Source organism: Rhamphochromis longiceps, linkage group LG19, assembly GCF_057381845.1.
Source record: "Rhamphochromis longiceps isolate RC_006_pf linkage group LG19, R_longiceps_female_GT1.1, whole genome shotgun sequence".
In the NCBI taxonomy this organism is placed as follows: domain Eukaryota; kingdom Metazoa; phylum Chordata; class Actinopteri; order Cichliformes; family Cichlidae; genus Rhamphochromis; species Rhamphochromis longiceps.
The window spans coordinates 22,662,534-22,681,983 of record NC_140575.1 but is presented as its reverse complement, the minus strand read 5'-3'; the positions used below and the strand labels follow the sequence as shown (position 1 = coordinate 22,681,983).

General features: G+C 40.3%; 2 protein-coding genes and 1 long non-coding RNA gene across 3 annotated transcripts in view; 2 read left to right on the top strand and 1 right to left on the bottom strand.

The window, feature by feature from the left end:
- The first annotated feature begins 1,672 nt into the window (after window positions 1-1,672).
- On the top strand, window positions 1,673-14,804 carry cdan1 (codanin 1). The gene is made up of 28 exons (XM_085391648.1): window positions 1,673-1,816; window positions 2,330-2,991; window positions 3,085-3,285; window positions 3,619-3,809; window positions 4,026-4,145; window positions 4,239-4,317; window positions 4,406-4,526; window positions 4,702-4,811; window positions 5,087-5,176; window positions 5,299-5,374; window positions 5,511-5,716; window positions 5,867-6,008; window positions 6,191-6,334; window positions 6,524-6,690; window positions 6,787-6,868; window positions 7,042-7,131; window positions 7,209-7,263; window positions 8,274-8,410; window positions 8,500-8,603; window positions 8,969-9,118; window positions 9,233-9,296; window positions 9,458-9,536; window positions 11,876-12,099; window positions 12,337-12,444; window positions 12,544-12,607; window positions 12,720-12,931; window positions 13,622-13,729; window positions 13,852-14,804. Exons 1-28 carry the CDS (start codon window positions 1,673-1,675, stop codon window positions 13,972-13,974), a joined length of 4,053 nt encoding a protein of 1,350 aa, XP_085247774.1. The 3' UTR covers window positions 13,975-14,804.
- Window positions 5,256-10,618, bottom strand: LOC146646732 (uncharacterized). Its single transcript, XR_014908805.1, has 3 exons — window positions 10,327-10,618; window positions 10,076-10,248; window positions 5,256-5,713 (listed from the first exon to the last, which is right to left on the bottom strand). It is a non-coding gene; the product is annotated as an uncharacterized LOC146646732 (long non-coding RNA).
- A 175-nt stretch (window positions 14,805-14,979) lies between the features above and the next one.
- Window positions 14,980-19,450, top strand: part of stard9 (StAR-related lipid transfer (START) domain containing 9) — a 41,387-nt gene continuing 36,916 nt past the window's right edge. Inside the window, exons 1-2 of the mRNA XM_085390829.1 lie at window positions 14,980-15,261; window positions 17,436-17,505. Of these exons, the coding sequence (XP_085246955.1) occupies window positions 15,215-15,261; window positions 17,436-17,505 (117 nt within the window). The 5' untranslated portion in view covers window positions 14,980-15,214. The remainder of the gene's footprint in view (window positions 15,262-17,435; window positions 17,506-19,450) is intronic.

Here is a 19,450-nt window from a genome sequence, read left to right as displayed (position 1 = left end):
ATTGTAGATTCTCACTGAAGCCATCGAAACTGTTAATGAACACACAAGCAATTATGTAATAAACAAAAAAGTGTGAAATAGCTCAAAACATTTTTATATGTTTCGTCATGATTCTTCAAAACAGCCACCCTTTGCTTTGATTACTGCTTTGCACACTCTTGGCATTCTCTCGATGAGCTTCATGAGGTAGTCACTTGAAATGTTCCCAGAGATGCTGAGCACTTGTTGGCCCTTTTGGCTTCATTCTGCGGTCCATCTCATCCCAAACCATCTCGCCTGGGTTTAAGTCAGGTGACTGTGGAGGCCATGCCATCTGGTGCAGCACTCCATCACTCTCCTTGTTGGTCAAATAGCCCTTACAGCCTTGAGGTTTGTTTGGGGTCATTGTCCTGTTGAAAAATAAATGATGGTCCAACTAAAAGCAAATAGGATGGGATGGGATGACATGTCGCTTCAGGATGCTGTGGCAGCCATGCTGGTCCAGTGTTCCTTCAGTTTTGAATAAATCCCCAAAAGTGTCATCAGCAAAGTACCCCCACACCATCACACCTCCTCCTCCATGCTTCACGGTGTGAACCAGTTGTCAAATAAGGGCTGTCAGCTGTGTACCAACCTGACTTCTGCACAATACAACTGATGGTCCCAACCCCATTAAGAAGGCAAGAAATTCCACAAATGAACCCTGTCAAGGCACACCTGTGAAGTGAAAACCATTTCAGGTGACTACATCATGAAGCTCATTGAGAGAAGGTGGTCAACAAAGCAAGTGGTGGCAACTTTGAGGAATCTAAAATATAAAACATATTTAGAGTTTTTAGCATTTTTGTTTTGCTACATAATTCCATATATTTGATGTCTTCAGTGTGCATATACAATGTAGAAAGTAGTAAAAATAAAGAAAAATGAGAAGGTGTGTCCAGAATTTTGACTGGTAGTGTAGGTGTAGCGATTCATTGTAAGTTGCAAACATATGTAGAAATACAGTATGTGAGGCAAAAATACACTTCATGTGAGCATTTTCAACACACCCCGAGGTTTTCTTTTAATTTTTTTAAGTTGTAAAGTAGTGTTAAGGAATAGTTATTCAGGCTATTTGAAGAGTATTTAAAGCTCTTCTTTGAATGCTGGCTGCCCTTTCTTTTGTTTTCTGTCAACATGATCCCACATTTTTTCGGTAATGCTGAGGTCCAGGCGATGCCAGTCCGCGACTGATAGTGTTTCATTGTATGTTTTTACTGCACAGGCAGTGTTATCGGAATCATTGTCATGCTGAAAAGCGAAGACGTTGATCAATCAGATGTTTTCCAAAAGGAAGTGCATGATAGGACATGACTTTAGGATACTTTTTAGGATACTTTTCAAAAACTTCCAATTTCCTCAGGTTATTTTAAGGCAACACAGCACACCATGCTATGATTTTCAGAAAGCCCAGGAAACTATTACGCAACACCACTTTAAAAGGTTTTTGAGAAAGTCTCCCTCCTTGGAAGCGAAATATTAAAAAATGAGTGGTGACTCGAGATTATTTTTTTTTTGCAAAGGACTGTATTTAGGTTGTTATTATTAGTGTGTGGATGACATGTGAAAGCAGGCCCTTTTAACGGTCCTTGAATGACTCTTGAAGGCTCAGATGACAAACACACGTGGTTGGCACACGTAATTTGCAACACGCATGCGTACACAGGCTAACCCCGCCCCCTTTCCTCTCAGTTCTTCAGCCGCGCAGAGCTTGGCAAGAATGGCGGCTCTTTTGGAATCGCTTCTATCACACAAAGTGGATATTATTAAGGTGGTGGACTGGCTAAAGAGTGCAGGGGTAGGTCTGAAACGGGTAATACTATCACGAGAGGAGCATTTATCTGCGTTTTATCTCCGCTTACTTTGTTCTGTGTGATGACACAGCTCGTAACTAATTGTAAACAAAACTTTTAGCTGCTGTGCTAGCGAGCCACGTTAGCTGTAGATCAGGTCGACTACAGACAAGATGGTAGCTGTCAGCTTCCCTTTTTTCAGAAGAAATGTTTTCAGTAAAACCTGTCATAATTTACCACAGTTACTTAATAATTTTACTATTATTTTCATTCTCTTAAGACAGATGTGGGGTTTTGCCATAAATTAGCCAGCACGTTGTTAGCTAGGTTAGATAATAATTTTCTTAGGAGATTTAACTGTATCTATCCAGAAAATTTAATTGCGTGGATATCTACTATCTTGGGATGCATCTAGGATTTAATCGCGCTGATGATCTGAGTTATTTCATGGTTGATAGATGGTTGATGCGCTTGTCTCGATCCAATTTTCCAACACTTAAAGTCTCTTTCTTCAACAGGACGAGGACAAGCTGTCGATTAGTGAACTCGGGCTGACAGTTCACAAAGAGGAGTTCGTCCCTTTTCTTTTAAATTTTCTGAGAGAGCAGAGCAGTCAAGCACTCACCCATGGCCCCGCCACCCCAGCTAAGACTCCCAGCCGCCCTAGGCCTGCTGCACAGACCCATGTTTTCTCGGAAAAGAGGGGCTGCAAGTCTGCCAGTGGTGGAAATGGTACTCGGGCTGCGAGCCGCGTCCAGCTGTTTTCTCCTTCATTTGTGTCACCTGGACCTGAAGGATCTCACTGTCTGAGCGGGGTCACTGCCTTCAGCAGCCCCTCCTCTTCTACAACATGGAGCCCTGCTTCCAGGCCTTCAGGATCTGAGCGGCGTGGTGGGCAAAGGATCATGCTTGGGGACTACATGGTTTCTCCTCCTGACTTTCAGCACAGCCCTAGCTTCCAGTCCCAGAAAAGCCGCAAGAAGAGTGGTGGCAACATGTCATTGGGGGGGCGAGGACGTGGAGGGCATTATATTGATGAGACTGGGGGGAGGAGATCAGTAAGAGGAGGAGAAGGGTATGGTAGGATAATTGAGCAGGTTTCACCTCCATCTGTAGGTCAGCTCAATTTCAACAACTTGGAGGAGTTCCCTCCTGTTGGCTCCTCACCCATTTCTCCTGCGTGAGTCTGCACAAGTCTAACATAAGTAGAGTCGTAAATATAGATTTGAACATGTAATTTTCAAACAATCTGACCACTTCTGTTATTCCTCAGGGCATCTAAGCCAACTAGAAGAATAAACCCGACACCAGTAAGTGCAGAGCGGCCACGCTCTAAACCAAAGACCTGCTTCACTTCCACCCCGTTCAGTAAACCATCCAGCCCCCTGTCAGGAGTAGTGCCACTCGAGGGGTCGATGACAGGGGGCAGTTCTCTGAGTCTGCAGGAAGAAAGGGAATTGCTTAAAAAGGAAAAGTAAGTGCACTTTTCCTCGATTTGGTCAAACAGATTTGAGTGCATTGTGGGGAAAATGTGTTTAGTTTTTGGATTGGCCAGTAATCCATGTCTGCTAGTGGGTGCCATATTACTTACAGATGGGTAATATTTTGCTGTGTTTTACAGGGAATGATGGAAGTGTAATCCATATTTTGTTGGTAATCGTCTGTACACTCTGGATTAGAGTAAAATTCCCCTTCAGGTTCTTATATGTATAACAGTCTCAGCTGTTTTTGCACCAGCTGAAGTATCTTTTTTTCCACATCTCAGTTTATCTTTGTAGTTTTATGATCAGGAATTTCTTGTTTTTAGGACAAAGCGTGCCCAGCAGGTCGGCTCTCCTCAGCCGTCTTCTTTGGAACCATGCACCCCTACCAAGACAGTGCTTAAAACAGGATCTAAAGTTACACCAGAACAACAGACAACTTGTCCTGAACCATCCAAAGTCACTTTCTCCTTGGAACTGGATCTTTTGGTTGAGCTGTATAGTACCTGCATCTCTGGTAAATGACCACAAGGTGGTGATCATTATCTAAAAACAATTACATGAGGATAAAATGAACTTGTACAAACAATTTTGCTAGATGAAGAACAGCTATTAGTAAATGCCTGTCAACAGGTTTCTGTTAAGTAATTAAAGAGTAATTAATAATGAAAGAAATTTAAAAAAGACTAAACACATTTAAATTAGTTAAAAAAATTTTTTTATGTGTTTTCAGAAAACCTCGTACCAAACATTTTCCTGGAGCTCTTCTTTGTGATGCAGTTACTAACGTCTCGGTCCCCTCACACTCATGACGATGAACTGGAAAGTTTGTGTGCAGCTCATTCACACTCAGGTGTGCAGTCACGGAATATTACAAATACTAGGATTGCATATTTGCGTGTGTGTGTGTGTGTGTTGAAGGTCCCGATCTGTTTCAAATTTTCAGATATTCTCGAAAGATGTTATTTAAGACTAGTACACAATTGTGTGTATTTTGCAGTGAAGGTCCTGGAGAATCAGTTTCAGTGAGTGTCTTTTGTTTTCTCCACTTAACCGACTCCTCAACATTCTTAACTTTTTGACTCGTAACCATGTCTTCTTGTAATTTATCAGGTTGGTAGCTCATTTGGACAAGTGCACATTGCGACTGCTGGCAGAGAATGAACGGGTGGCATCTTTCTCTCCACATCTCAGGGACTTACTCACTCAGGCCCAAGATAAAAGCACGGCCAAGGTAACAGAGTTGTATTGTACAGCTGATGAAGTAAATGCAAACATTTATTGTGTTTTTAAATCTTTCCCAGTGCTGTATGCTATGTTATTAACATTACTACCAACCTATGTTGTTAATCCAGATTCTTATTTTGACCCATCTTCACTTAAAAAAAAATAAAATGAATGTATTTCAGCTCTCTCCTTCAGTGTCCACTTTCATCCACTCGGTCCCTTTCCAACCTGATACTGACAACCGGTCCAACTTTAGCAGTGACAAGGCTTTCCACATCTTCAAAAAACAGAGGTACATTTCTGCTTTTGTCCATTTTATAGAGGTGAACTGCTTTAAATTGCAAACGCAATGTTGTTTGTCGATCGACACAGTGTGAAATATTATAGTTGGATAATTTGTAGATTTAATTGTGAGATGAGAAACTTTTCTTGATTGTTTGGTGAATTAAGGATTCAACTGTTGAAATAAGTTGAATAAAACCACTGAATTAATTTTATTAATGATCAAGTATATTTTTTCCATTCATCAATTATCTTAATCACCTGATTCTTTTGTTCTTCTCACAGAGATATTTTTTATGAGGTGCTGAGAGAGTGGGAGGACTTTCACAAGGAACCCGGGTGGAATTTTGACACTGCACTTGGAAATAGGATCAGGTAAGTCCAGTTAGTTACAGCAGTGTTTTATTTATTTATTTATTTCTCCCCCTCATGGTCAGGAATTGGGTGAAATTAAGGATTTCAATGTAATAAAGGATCTTTTTCTGTCTTTACTTCAGAGGAATGATGAGTCAGATGACTTCTGCAGGAAATCATTCTCATTTTGCGCGTCTGTTCCTGAAGCAGCTTATTCAGGTAAATCATACATTTTAACAAAAGCTATCTATCTCATTGCAGAAGTTGCCACCACGTGACATTCTTCTTACTTGGCCCAATAAGGTCTCAAATTGACCTTTTTTTTTTTTTTTTTCCTTTTTTTTTTTTCCTTTAGATGTGTAAAGGTCCCCGAGTGAACAGCACTTCTGGAGATGCTCCTGATGCTGACTTGTTAGGCATGTTGGGAGCTGAGGGTCTGGGGCGCCTGAAGCGTCTTGAAGAGCGTCTCATTCAGCCTCACGGAGTTGTTGGCCCGTGCTCACCTCCATCTTTTCCTGGTTACCAAGAGTTCTTCAGGGACTTCCTGCAGGCTGCTAGCTGGTGAGACAACAACATTTAAGTAAAAAGATAACAGCATAATAAATATTAAATTTCATATAAATTTCCTGTGTTCTTACTAGTTAAAAAAAATTAAAGAAAAAAGTTTAATGGACTATGTTGTTATAATCTGTTTTGTATATTGTGCACTAGCTGCCAGCTGAACCAGCACCTGCAGGATAGCTTGTGCCAGCAGCTACTCCAGCTGGACGAGGTGTCCATCCTGAGCCCTCCTGCTTCCATCTGTGAGCGGGACAAAGAGGAGGAGGAGGAAGATGGAGACATGGAGCAGCAGGTATTTTGTTATCTGCATCTGCAGCTCTTGTGGGTGTTTTGTTAAAATGCTTTACAGCTGTATTTTCCTTTTTTATTTGAAGCAATGTATTTTAACCTGGGTACCTGGAGAGCTCATCTTCTTAAACCTGTCCACTCTAAGAAGATGAGCTCTTATGCTGTTTATTATTTCATCCTTTTTAGGACGAGAAGCAGCGGTTCTCCTCTGTGTTGCTCCTAGCTCGTCTTCTAGCAAAGTTTCTGGGATTCATTTCCTTTCTGCCTTACCAAACATCCGAGAAGCCGTCCAGAGAAATACAGGATACTGCTATAGCCCTGCGCAGCAAGGTGACGAAACAAATACTTATTGCACCAAATGTTCAGGCCTGTTTTTAAATGGTGTATGTAAAAGTCAGAAGTAGTTTCAGTTCCTTTTATTTTCTTCCTGTACATCTGCAGTACAGATATAAATGTATATTTGATGCCATGCTACTTTTTTTTTTTTTTTTTCTTTTTCTTTCCCTCTTGGTCCCACAGAGTGTTCCAGTGCTAGATGTGTGTGCTGTGTTGAGAAACAGTATAAGGAGAAGGCACACCATCCTCACTGTTCCCTGGCTGGTGGAGTTCCTCTCCATGCTAGACTTTATCGGCCCTCGGCTGCTCTGCTACAGGACCACATTGGGCACACTGCTTCTCCTATATAGGTTTGTCTTCATATGCATGCATGTAAACTAGTTATGACAGTACAGGTAAATGGTATGTGTATATAGTAAAATAAAAAGTCTCCTGTTTGCTTGCAGGAAACTGGTTCTTGATCGATGTGAAGAAATGTGTTACCTAAATAAGCTACTGATGGTGTCAGTATTAGGCTGGCTCTTTCAGGTGAGTTACAATGTGTAGGCAAGATTTGTTTTTTATGTAATGGTTTATACAGTGAGCAGCAGACTCACCAATCATGAATCAAAGATCTATTTAACACTTTTATGATGCCTGAGAATAATATTTATTTATACGTAATGCTAACATGTAGTTGAACTTGTGTTTAACTTGTGTAGATTCCAGTGATTCCAGAGGATATTTTCTTCACTAGTGAGTTTACTGAGGTTGCCAAGGTGGAAGAAAGCGACATAAATGTGGCAGGGCTTGTAAGTGACAAACTTTAATAGGTGTTTGTCCATAAAACGACTTGTTTTTATATGCTTGTTAATTTTTTTTTTTTTAGGACTGTATTCCTCTGGTGGATCAGCAGCTTCTTTATACTTGTTGTCCATTTCTTGGTGAGTAGAAATGTGGAATGCTGAATGTAAATCTTATGTTTAAATTGGGTTTAAGGGCACTGTATTCTTATCTTAATTTATAGTAGCTGTTTATTTCTGCATGCCTTAATTTAGATGGTTTAATAGCCATATTAACATTGGAGTCTTTACCTTCCCCTTTATTACTGAGATTCATGGGAACAAGTTTGGTACAACCAGCCAGCTGATTCGCACATTCATCTACACGTGTATGTTTATCTGTGAGGTTTTGATCTTTTTTTTTTTTTTTTTTTTTTTTTTTCTTTTTTTTTTTTTTTTTCTGTTCAGTGTGTGTTTTTTACTGGTAGTAGCATTAAAAAAAATAATACTAATAAAATGGATTGTCTCACAAAGTATTTGAATTGCAAGAAAGAGTGTCTGTCGCTGGCTGTTACAATTACAGTAAAAATTATTACAGTGAATTACTTTGTATGTTATCAGTCACTTTCTTGGCTTTTTATAGAGTTTCTCTTGGGCTGGTTATGAGCTTTTTTTCATAACAAAACTGCTTTGTCATTTCATCTGTAGGTTCGAGGCTGGTCCTCACGTTATTTTTGTGTCTTTTAATTTGCATATGGGGAGCTGGGTTGTTGGACTAGCATGTCCTTTTCTTTTGGTTAAAGTGAAGCTCTGTCTTGAGGATGGTAATTTCTTTTTTTTTTGTTGTTGTACTGGTGTGATTATTCTTAACCATAGACACATTAAATTTAAAGTCTTGCATCTACAGGACTCAATCTTTGCAGGATTTTTTGCCCTTTGATTGGATGCAGAGTAGCGAGTGCAAGAATGGCACAGTTCTTATAGGTTGTTTGGCCTTTTGTTTAGTCATTGGTGGACTCGAGTTTCATTAAGAAGTTTGAAAAATAAACCGTCCTTTAATCAGAAACTGCACAGCTTTGTTCATGTTTGCTCAACACGTTCACCACAGATGAGCCAAGGGACAGCAACACGCGCTTTCTTTAGATAAATCCATCTTGTTTTTATTCATTCAGGTGAATTTCGTAAGCTTTTGGCTGCCTTTGTGTCCGGAAGCACAGCCAAGAGCGGAGGAATTATCCGCAAGATTACTCCCACGTCTGCTGAGCTCAAGGACACGCCAGCAGCTCATAGGTCACAGCAGAAACTGCAGGTGAATAACCAAGCGGCACAGCAAACAGGACTTTAAATGCAATAATTCCTGTGTGTGGGGTATTTAAATCTGTTGCTTGAATATGACAGGTGGACCTCGAGCAAGCCTTCTTTCACAACCAGCCTCCATCGTTACGTCGCACTGTGGAATTTGTAGCTGAGAGGGTTGGATCCAATGCTGTCAAGCATATGAAGTGAGTATTGTGGAGCTTTCAGAGTAAGCTGGTTTTTAAGCCACTAGATTGCAAATTAACTGCAGCTTTCACATCCTTTTGTTTTTATTTAACCTGCCTTCCATTAGATTATCCTTTTCCAATTGAAAGTGACTCTGAGAATGGTTTGTAATCAGCCTGCAGCTTTGGTTGGTTGCTTACCTAGGAGGCTAGAGACTGTCCAACAGCTTGTTTTACAGCACTTCAGTGGCAACTGCTGTAAATTTACCACTCTGTGTTTAAATGTTATATAGATATCTGCTCAAGACTTACTAAGAGCATCGTTGTTATTTTATTTTAAATGTAATTTTTCTACAGTTGTGTTATTCGTTTTGGGCTTCCCGCAGGGCTACCTTAGTAAATGAGTTGGTGGGACGAGGAGAAAAGATGCTGAGAGACGGACTGGGGTCGCCAAACTCAAATCCATCAAAACTGAATGACTCCATTTGTGCTCAATTGTGTGATGCGGGATTGGAGGCTTTGGCAAGAGCCACCAGGTACGAGAGCTTATTTTACAAGCGCCCAGCCATTTTCTTGTTACGTGAATAGATTTGATTGGGAATTATTACAAGATGCTACTTTCAGTTAAGAAAACACCCTCTTGCTTGCAGATTTTGCTGTGAGAAGAGCCCTGAAGCCATACGAATATTGCTCCCTCATGAGACTTCGCCTACTGTAAGTCCAAGAATACATATTTGGTTTAAGAAAAAAAAAGGAAGCAGAACATAAGTACAACAAACTACAGCAATATAGAGTTTTAGCTAATAAAATAATTTTCTGAGAAACCTTTGTGGATGAGTTTGGAATTGAATATTTACACTCGAATTTCTACGCAGGTACTCGCCACTTCGGAAAACATCACCAAACGTCTTGCAACAGAAAAAGCCTGCAGCTGGCTTTCGGCTAACATTACAGGTAATTAGTTAAAGGGATAGATCACCCAGAAACTTAAATATAGAGCTGTTTCAGATGTGCATTTTCTGCATGTCTGCAGAAGAAGATTATAATTTTTATTTATCTATTTATTGGAAGGAGATCCAATGACCGGTTGTTCATTTTATTTACTTTCAAAAATCTTAGCTTATACTTCAACAGACACAGACAAAATGTAATGTCATATTTATTCTAGAGAGGCATCTAGGGATGGGTATTGATAAGATTTTAACGATTCCGATTCCATTTTTGATTCTGTTTAACAATTCGATTCTCTTAGCGTTCTCCTTTTAGCTTAGAACTTCTCTTTGAACAAGATAGAAATTTAGGAGTAACATGGCCTTACAAACCCAACAGTGAGATCTTAAGAGATCCACAGCCTACGGCTCTTCAATGGGGTGTCACAGGGTCCCCAGGAAAAAAAATTGTAAATGTAAAATAATAAAATAAATATTCTTCAGTAGCAATTACACAAGAATATCCAGTAATGTCCCTGCCTACAATTAAACACATTCACTTACCGAAAATCGGGGGCATCTGCTGTGGCAAATGGGTGCAAGCCTTTTACCACAAACTTAGTCACTGCTCGGTGACATTCGTCTACCCTGGCCTGAAAGGAGACGCTACCGGTAGACTGCAGCGAGAACTGCCAGCATCTGAGCCAGACTCTGTCTGTCTCTCTCATCATGGTCACCTAAATGCACAGTAATGGCAGGTTTTGTAATAAGGCAGATCGCGCTAACATAATATGCACTGTTAGTTGATTATTTACCTGCCGCATTAACGGGAGAGGACGTGCAAACGTTACCGCTGCTGCTGGGTTGAGATTCACGAGTCCGGAGCGGAATTAAAAACACGACATTCATTTAAGGTCATCGCGTGTTTTGTGAGCAAATGCTTTTGCATATTCGTAGTGTTTCCTCCCTTAATTGAAATATCTACTTTGCAAGTATTGCAAGTTGCCCTGTTGTCATCCGTTCTCGTAAAGTGTGACCAAACTTTTCAGCGTTTGAGCCGCTTAGGCGCCGTGTTTCCTGCCAGTTTTGCAACTTCGGCCAACGAAGTTGCAAAACGTTCCGCAACGTGGTGATGTAATTCGGGGCGACTAGAATCGATAAGGGAATCGTTTGCAAAAATGGCAAACAACTCCAAGGAATTGAAACAATGGGAACCGGTTCTCAACAAGAACTGGTTTTCGTACCCATCCCTAGAGGCATTTATACACTTGTGTTTAATTTGATGGCGGCAACATGGGGGTATGGCAGCTGGGGCGCAGGGAGCAAAAGGCTGGGAAAGTGAGTGGTATTGAAAAGGACACGCCTGGAAGAAAATCTTTCAACCTAATAGGTTAACTGAGATTGACCTTTGGACCCTCAGGCAGCACTGCATTTAAAACGGGTATGATTCTTGAGTTTAGGAAGAGTTCCAGAAAACATTACGTGGGGAATTGTTTACAGACAGGTGCACCTCGAGCAAGCCTTCTCGAAGAAGCCATATGTGAATATAATCCAGAGAACATTTTGTCTTCTCTGAGCCAAAGCTAATTTAAAATGGACTGAGGCAAAGTGGAAAACTGTTGTGTGGTCAGATGGATTAAAATTGCAATGAGGAGAAGAGAGGGAGCATCCAGTTTGTCATTAGTGCTCAGTTCCAAAGGCTGGATCTCTGTTGGTTATGGGGGTGCATTAGTGTCCATGGATTTTGCAGCTTGCACAGCTGGAAAGGCACCATCAGTGCTGAAAAGTACATACAGGTACATCAGTCCCAGGTAGGAGATGGGGTTGATGAACTGTTTTTAAAATATGATGCACAGTGATTACGTGGCCCTATCCAAACTTTTTTTTGGAGACGTAGGCCTGCCACCCAATTCAAATGACTTTTTTCCCCTTAAATTATACATTTTTACAAATTCAAACAATTTCTTCCATTTTTCTTTTTTAAATGTTTTATTTTGAATAAATTTTCGGTTTATAAGATTTGCAAGTCTTTGTGTTTTTGTTTAACTTTTTAAAAACAGTTTTGGGAAGTCCCCACTGGAACATGAATGCATTGATTGCTTTGAACTGCTGAATGAATGTAAATGAAGGAAAGGCTGAATTTTATGGCAGGGCAGTAGTTTTGCAAGCTTTTTGTGCTCGACTTAGGCCTGTTTTACTACTAACTAAGCCTCCAGACTAAAGCGTACAAAAACATTGAACTGACCTCAAACTCTCTGTGATGCCGGTATTATTTTAAGAACATAATTTCCATTGTAGATGAGAGAAGCACTCTCAGGATATCTAATTTCCATTAATTTCTCATTATAATTCTCTCTTATAAAGCACTCGTAAGACGGGAGTGGAAGAGCAGGTATGACCGCGTGATGAAGGCTCTTGGTAGTCCACCTGCTCCAGACTCTGATGTGGACAGAACTGTGGCTGAGCTGGTCCCTCAGGAAAAGTCACAAACTCCCAAGAGGAAACAAGGAAGTGAGAGAGTGATGTCCTGTCCTCCCCACTGTGACCACAGTGCTTCACTGCCCTCTGACATCATCGTTGAAATGAAGGTATTTTTATTTATTTTTTGTGTGTTAGTACTTTGTCCAGCAGTGCTTTGTAATAACAACATTTCATTTGTGATTCTTTTCTCTTTTTTTTTTTTTTCCCCACTATGTCACACAGTTTACTGTTAAATCACGAGTGTGCCTCACCAGAATGTTAGAAAGTCCATGTAATAAATAAGATCTTAAACATGTAAAAGTCAACGATATGTCTGAACTCAAAGGGTTTAATTTTTAATGTAGGAACTGCTGAGCATCGCTGTTGGCCCGAGGACTGATAAGGAGCTGCCGACTGGCTCTCAGCTCCTAACACTGCTGCAAAAAGTGGGAGAAACATTATCCTGCAGAAAGGTGCGTCAGAGAGAGACGAGTGTCATAAAATTACACCGAATTTACTGATGAGTCGTTTCCCAGTGTTAATTACAGTCTTCCTTCTTTTTTCTTGCTTAGTTTTTGAATGTACTGTCAGAGCAGATGCTTCTGAACTGTAGTGTCCTACTGGCCTGCAAACTGGGTGAGATTTTAAGTGTTTAACTCTCATCATTCAAAATTGCTCTGCTTCTTAAATGTAAACATTATGAAACGTCCTTGACAGACCTGAGAATGTGTTCTGTGTATCTGTTCAGTGTCAGCAGAGCTCCCGGTGCTGCCTCTGTCAGAGTGCAGCGGACGTGGCGGGGATGCTGTTGGTAATGGTTCAGGGTCAGAGCCTCCTGTCACAGCGCTGCTGGAGCAGCTCGCTGAGCTGTGGGAGAAAGACAGCTGTTCCTCCGCCCCCATCCACCTGCTCTTTACCCCACTTACAGTCACTGCTGTGCTGAAGGCCAGCGACACAGAGGTATGAATGATATAGATGTATTAATGATCATAATATGACAGTCAAATTGAACATATATCAAACTTGTTATACATGTCCTTGGATAGATCCTAAAAAAACATTAGATTGAGGTGTGCAACACACATCGTTTTATTTTTTTTAATTTTTTTTTTCCTTTTCAATTTCAATGTGTTAAAAATCTACAAGACTGAACAGTGTCGGCAAAATGGAACAGTTCTGTTGAGGTTTCTTTTCTTGAAAGTTTCTTTACTATAAATTGTTCAAACCTACTCGCCTAAACATAGCATGTTTATACTGGATGGAGACTTTATTTATTTATTTCCTTCCTGGATTCTTCTTCTTTGACTTATTTTCACTGCTTCTCCAGTGGATTTTAATACTCCTGCTTTCCAGTCTGTCTGCTTTCTAGAGTAAACAGACTGGAAACAAGGCCGAGGGGAATGACATGTGAAACGGTCCCTGTCTTGAATTGAAAGATTTGGCCTCCAGCATTCTCCATCATTTTGAATTCTTCCTCTTTTTTTTTGTTCAGTTCTGTCAGGCCCAGTGTTCCTTAAACAGTTTTATTTATATACATATTTAAAAATGTAACCTTTTTCTATAACCTCTAATTATTTAATTTAAGGTCATTTGACACTGAAATCTCTAATTTTCTGCAAATGTTTTTATTATTTTTGTTGTGTTTTTTAGAGGAAGAACTACCGGTTTGTAATTGGAAGACTGGTGGACAGAGGATTATTGAGTGAAGAAGAGGTCAAATCCCATTGGAAGAAGCTAACAGAACTGGCCTTACCTGTGGTGAAGCTTCATTTTCTTGTCATCTTGTATAGCTTTGGAATTATTTCTTAATACTAATGATCTGACCTCTGGCTTTTTCTGCTCTCCTGTTCTAATTTTCTTGTCATTTTTTTTCTCTTTAGGAGCAGATAGCGAATTTTCAGCTGAAGTTAAAGACCGTGAAACCCGTCTCACCTCTGGCGGAGTTACAAAGCCACATGGACATTCTGCAGGTCTCACATCAGACAGTAGAGGGAGCTACATGATAGCAATAGTACTATCCAGTTTCCCCGCCGCAATTGTGTTTTCGCCACAGTGTTTAATGTAACATCTGCTTGTGTTGTTCAAGAGGTACACAGTTCTGAGTGACTTCTTTTTGCTGACTAGCTTTCTGCTTCACAGACCGTCAAAGAGAGTCAACAGTCAGCTTTTGCAAGCCTCAGGCTTAGGTTCTGTAGCTGCAAACCGAGAACTAAGGTGCCAAGTAGAACCAGAAAACCCCGTCAGTCAGGGGTAACATCTATGGACCACACAATCTCATCTTAGATCCAAAGGAATTTCCTGCAGGCAAACCTGGATTGATGCTTGTGTCTTTAGGCAAACAATAAACAAAAGATCGAGACGATGCATAGATTGGAGTCATAGTAGATTCACGCTTAAGACTGAAGAAGACTGGGCAATGAAATGGGGAATTTTTGCATAAAAAAAAAAAAAAAAATTGCGTTATTAATATTTATCACGTAAAATCTATAACAAATACTACAAGTTTCAAAATTAGAAAAGTCACGTTTGTGTAAGACACATTGTTGTCTTCATTTCAGTATAGCACTTTCACTCTGCTGTTGACCGCTTCACTAGTGACTGCGTCTCTTTCATAAATGCAAGCATTTGTGATCATGTTTTTGTTCATGTTGAACAAGCGCCCTACTCCCTGCTGCTTTTAAACTGATATTCTTTTTAATGTTGCCGCATAGTTTAAATTCTAAATGACAGTGATGTATTCAGATTTAAGTGTTTATTGTGTATTGTCATGTTTGCAATGAGTAACATACAATTTCGTAATGAAAAAGAAAATAAAGTTTATCAGCTTGAATAATCTGCAGATTTTTGGGGGGTGTTTTTAATCAATGTGAAACTCAATTTAAAGACCTTTTGAAATTTAGAGAAATTTAAATAATAACAGACATGCAAAAAAAAAAAAGGATTTGAATGTGGCTAAAAGGGAGGAGTATCCAGCAGCATCCCCTCCCTCTCCTTCCATGTCTGCCCTGCAGGAAGTTTCACTTCTCTGCTGAGACTTTTGGAGACGTTCGGATTCTCGATCAGAAGTCGGGAGATGGCTTGAACAAGAGCGGGGGGGGCTTACCGGACAACTTTGCCCCACTGTATTGGAGAAATATGAAGCGATGTTCACCATGCTCACATTAAAACCGTTATTTTACACTAAGTCCGACTTGGACAGCTGCTGAGTTGCGTGTAAAACCCCTCAAAACAACAACACACATCATGGCAAACGTAAAAGTTGCGATTCGAGTCCGACCTCTCAACGCGAGGTAAGTTCCCGAGTTAGCTTATCCAGCTAATACAACATAATTTAATAGTTTATTATTGTTGTGTTATTGCTTCTTTGTGTCTGGAGTGCTGCTACCAGTATTTAAAACCATGCAATGTTGCCTGCTTCTTGGTGTGTTCAACAAGGCGTTATACTTCGTATGTTGCCCTCTTTTGCTTCTATTTTGTCCGTTTTGCTGCTTTAAATCGAAATCGAGCGTTAAACTAGCTCGTTAGCTAGCTCAGTACAACGCCGTGGTTTAAACGATGAGTGGTGCACATGTTGAATGATGACAACTGTGGCTGTCAGGGGTGCTGCCTACTAAATCAGCCTGTGTAGAGCTGAGTAGTAGTAGAAAAATGCAGGAAATATGTCTAAATTCAGGCAGGAAGTGAATGAATTACATTTCTGACTGACCCCTGCTTAAAGCCTCGTTTCGTGGCTTTTAGCTACAATCATATAAGTCATTATATTCCATTATGTCTGACAGTGTTATGCATATTCCATACAAAAACCTTTTTCACTTTGATCACATGGAAATGTGATGCATATTTTTTAAGGCATTTGTTACCTTAAACAAGGCAGGAAAGTTGGAATGAACACGTTGGTTTGGTTTAATTTTCCGCTTTATGTTTAGGTGGGAAGATTTTGTTACATTTTATAGCGCTATGAAATCTGCTGGAACTACCAAAAACACGCCAGGAGGTTTTAAAAGCTGCCATTTACATCAACAGGAAATTGCTACAGTATGTTAAATGCAGTTTGTTATTTTGAGGGGGTCTGGAGAAACACTTCAGACAAGTTCCATGGTGGTGTATTTAATTATTTTGAACTCTGGCTGGGTTGCTTAACCTCAGAGGCCACTACAGTACCGTAACAAAGCATTATTCAGGCTATGAAAGGCTGGACAATGATTCTTTCAGCTGGTCTTCCTGGTGTTTTACATAACAAAAGAATTTCTTATATTAAATGTTCACTGTCATGCAAATCTGTCCTTCCTGATTTGGGATTCTGACACCCTCATTTTGCTCATCGCTTTGAAGGATGTATTTCCTTCCTCTATATATTTGAATAAGGACCTGCTGTGTAACAGAGATAACATTTACACCAGCCAGGTCTGCATTCTTAATTCGACCTTGCATTTGAGCGTGTTGCTCTTCTGTTTTAGTTGACTGGCAGGATTCAGTAGGTGCCCCTGACAATGTGGGCAACATCTCACATATGCAAAAAAACAAACAAAACAAAACATGTCAGCCTGAGCTCATCTTAAGTTTGTATTAAAACACGTTTTTGTGCAAGGTTTACTGTTTTCCAGTCCCCAACCACCTCATGTACACGCTGTTTAGAGCCTAAGATTGAAGGTTGGTGGTTTTGGGTTGGGCCGCTGCTGGGGTTGGCAAAATGAGTCCCACGTGGTGAAGCACAGGGGGATGATTTACAACAGCCGCCTCGTGTGTCCCTAGCCCACCACAGAGATGGAGCTAGATGCCACTGCAGGCAGCATTTGCCATCATTATCACTCCTGGAGATCGAAATCCTCTCAGCTTCGTATTGTGATTGCCTTCAGTTTTGCTTGTGTTGCATCAGATTTGCTTGCTCCAGCTGCTGAAGCACACACATACACATACAGCGCACACAACGGATGACACAGTGGTCTTGATTACGCTCACAGAACCCTTGTGTGCTCTCTGGACTTTGTGGAAACGGCTCCAGCTGCATCTCAGACAAAGTTTTTGCAGAGCATGTCGGGGTCTGTTTTCATTTGAATCTGGGACTGGTCAGTGGTGCACTTGTGTTGCAATTTCATGGATCACATGCGCACACACACACAATTCATTGTGTTAATTGTCATGTGATGGCCTCAAGGCGAGTGGAGCCAGCGTAAATTTATCTCGACACTCTCTGAATTATATCAGCTGCAGCAAAAGAGGATTTTTAAAACCGATTTGAAACAGTGTATAGGATGATTATACAGCTTCTGAATTTAGAGTGAAAATGTTCTTAAAGCTCTGTCTGGTTTGCATTTGAGGTGTGAGATCCTGGTCAGTACTGATAGCATCCCGTAGGGCCATTTCTCTCTAGTGGAAGCATCAACCTTCTCAGTTGTTACCCACACCTAATAATAATAATAATAATAATAAGCATACACTTTTTTTTTTCTTTTCTTACTCACAGGGAGAGCGCAGATGGAGGAAGGCTAGCTGTTCGGGTGGAGGATAAGTTTGTGAAGATCCGAAACGTGAAGGTGAGTAGTCCTGTATACAAGTGTGACAGAATGGGAGTTGCACATAGCAACAACAGGATGTTTACAGGCTTAGTTCAACTTTTCCCCCCTCCTTTAAGCTGCTTCTGTTTGTTGTACAGTATGTGTTGAGCTCACACACACACACACACACACACACACACACACACACACACACACACACACACACACACACACACAGCATAGCGACCCTTCCTGTCGAACACATGCAGTCTGAGCCCTCTGTGCACAAATATAAACAACAGCGCAACTACGTCATACTTCAGATACCTCCCAAACATCTCCAAGAAGAAACTGTGAAAGATAAAAACACCATGCAGTAGCTTTACTGTTAAATTAGGGGGGTTTATGTGAATCTGGCATGTGGCTGGAGTTATTATTCGAGGTTTCATTGAAGTTCTTGACATTTGGAACTAATTATTTTGTGAGCTTACAGTCCTGTAAGCTGATACTTTCACCACATTACCAACCTGCTGTGTCATATAGCTGAGTAGGCATGTCTGATTGGTTGAGCTGCATTGCCTGCAGACAGTCTAATGCTGTCTCTACAGCTTCAGTATGGAAAATGTTACACTTTATTTCTGATTTGGAATATCTGTATGAGCTAATATAGAAGTGAGAAAGCTCTATTTAAAGGGTCTAGCCTGTGGAAACAACAGCTATTATTATGATTCAAAATGATAAAGGACTTTCAGCTTGAAACCATTTTTGAAACTCACATTTAATCTTAAAGAAATGCTTCTCTTTATTTGCATTTTGTTTTAAATGCATGCTTTCAGGAAGAAGGTTTGGGTGGTGGACTAGAGAATCTGTTGCACATGATGTGACAGGAGACAAACCACATATGGCCTCCCTCTGCCTTGGAAAGGGATCGTGAACCCACGGCTCTTGCAGATCTCATGGGAATAATTATTTATGGAAACTGGGACAGTTTTGGAGCGTTTGAGACAGAAATAATAAAGACTGGATTTCAGTCGCAGTAAACAGCAAGTGAAACAACCTATAAAGACCTACTGAAATTAGCCTGTGTAAAACAAGAAAGAAGTAAAGGATAATGTTTTACAAGTTGTCAGGTTTCTTTAATATAAGTTGTTGGAGCTTTGTCGTTCAGGAGATTTGCCAGGGGCTGGTGTTGCTCTTAGTTCATCCCTCACACTACAAGTTCATTGTCCGTTTCCTCACAGTGCACAGGGGTTAAGTAGTCATGCTTTCAGGCAACCCAATTGCTGTGAACAAAATTGAATCCCAGGGCTTAGTGCTGCCTAATGCTGCAGTCAGTAAACGATTACTTACACAGATGATAGAGTGGGCTACACCTACAAGACTCTTTTTCCAGCCCCCTTCTTGGTGCTTTTTTTTTTTTAACCAGCTGTAGTTGTGCTGTATTACAATGGAATCTGATCTGAACAAATGTAAACACAACATGTAATGTCAGCAACTTTCTCAATCTATTTATCAGTTCACCCCAACAAGGACTACTTTCACCTAGAACAGCAGAAAGAAAAAATAACCTTCCTCAAAGCCACTGTGTTCAGATATAATCTTTTATAATAATAGTAACATGCTATCTCATATACAGTACTGTGCAAAAATCCTGACAACCCCTGATTCATATTTTGCTAGGAAAAAAACATTAAATAGATGCAGTGTTTTATTAAAACATGTACTCATGTAAATGAAGATACAGTATATAAAGCAGAAACAGGGTTTGTGCAATTCTAACGAACTAACGAAGTCAATATTTAGACTGATCACATTTATTCATCAACAAACCCAGAACACTCTCGGGAAAGCTTTCTTGTCATTACTTTTAAGTAGTCTTTGTGACATTTAAAGCACTGGTTAGAAAATGGTCGGACTTATGTACTGGAGTGAAAATGATTGAGCCCTTCAGATAGCTGGCTGTACCAAGGCCCAGTATAAGAAA

What these genes read in the sequence shown, in the direction of transcription:
- cdan1 (XM_085391648.1), top strand. Translation starts at nt 1,673, where the DNA reads ATGCGTACACAGGCTAACCCCGCCCCCTTTCCTCTCAGTTCTTCAGCC. An exon ending in ATGGAGACATGGAGCAGCAG is followed by an intron (nt 6,009 to 6,190) that starts GTATTTTGTTAT and finishes CATCCTTTTTAG; the next exon opens with GACGAGAAGCAGCGGTTCTC. An exon ending in GCTTTGGCAAGAGCCACCAG is followed by an intron (nt 9,119 to 9,232) that starts GTACGAGAGCTT and finishes TCTTGCTTGCAG; the next exon opens with ATTTTGCTGTGAGAAGAGCC.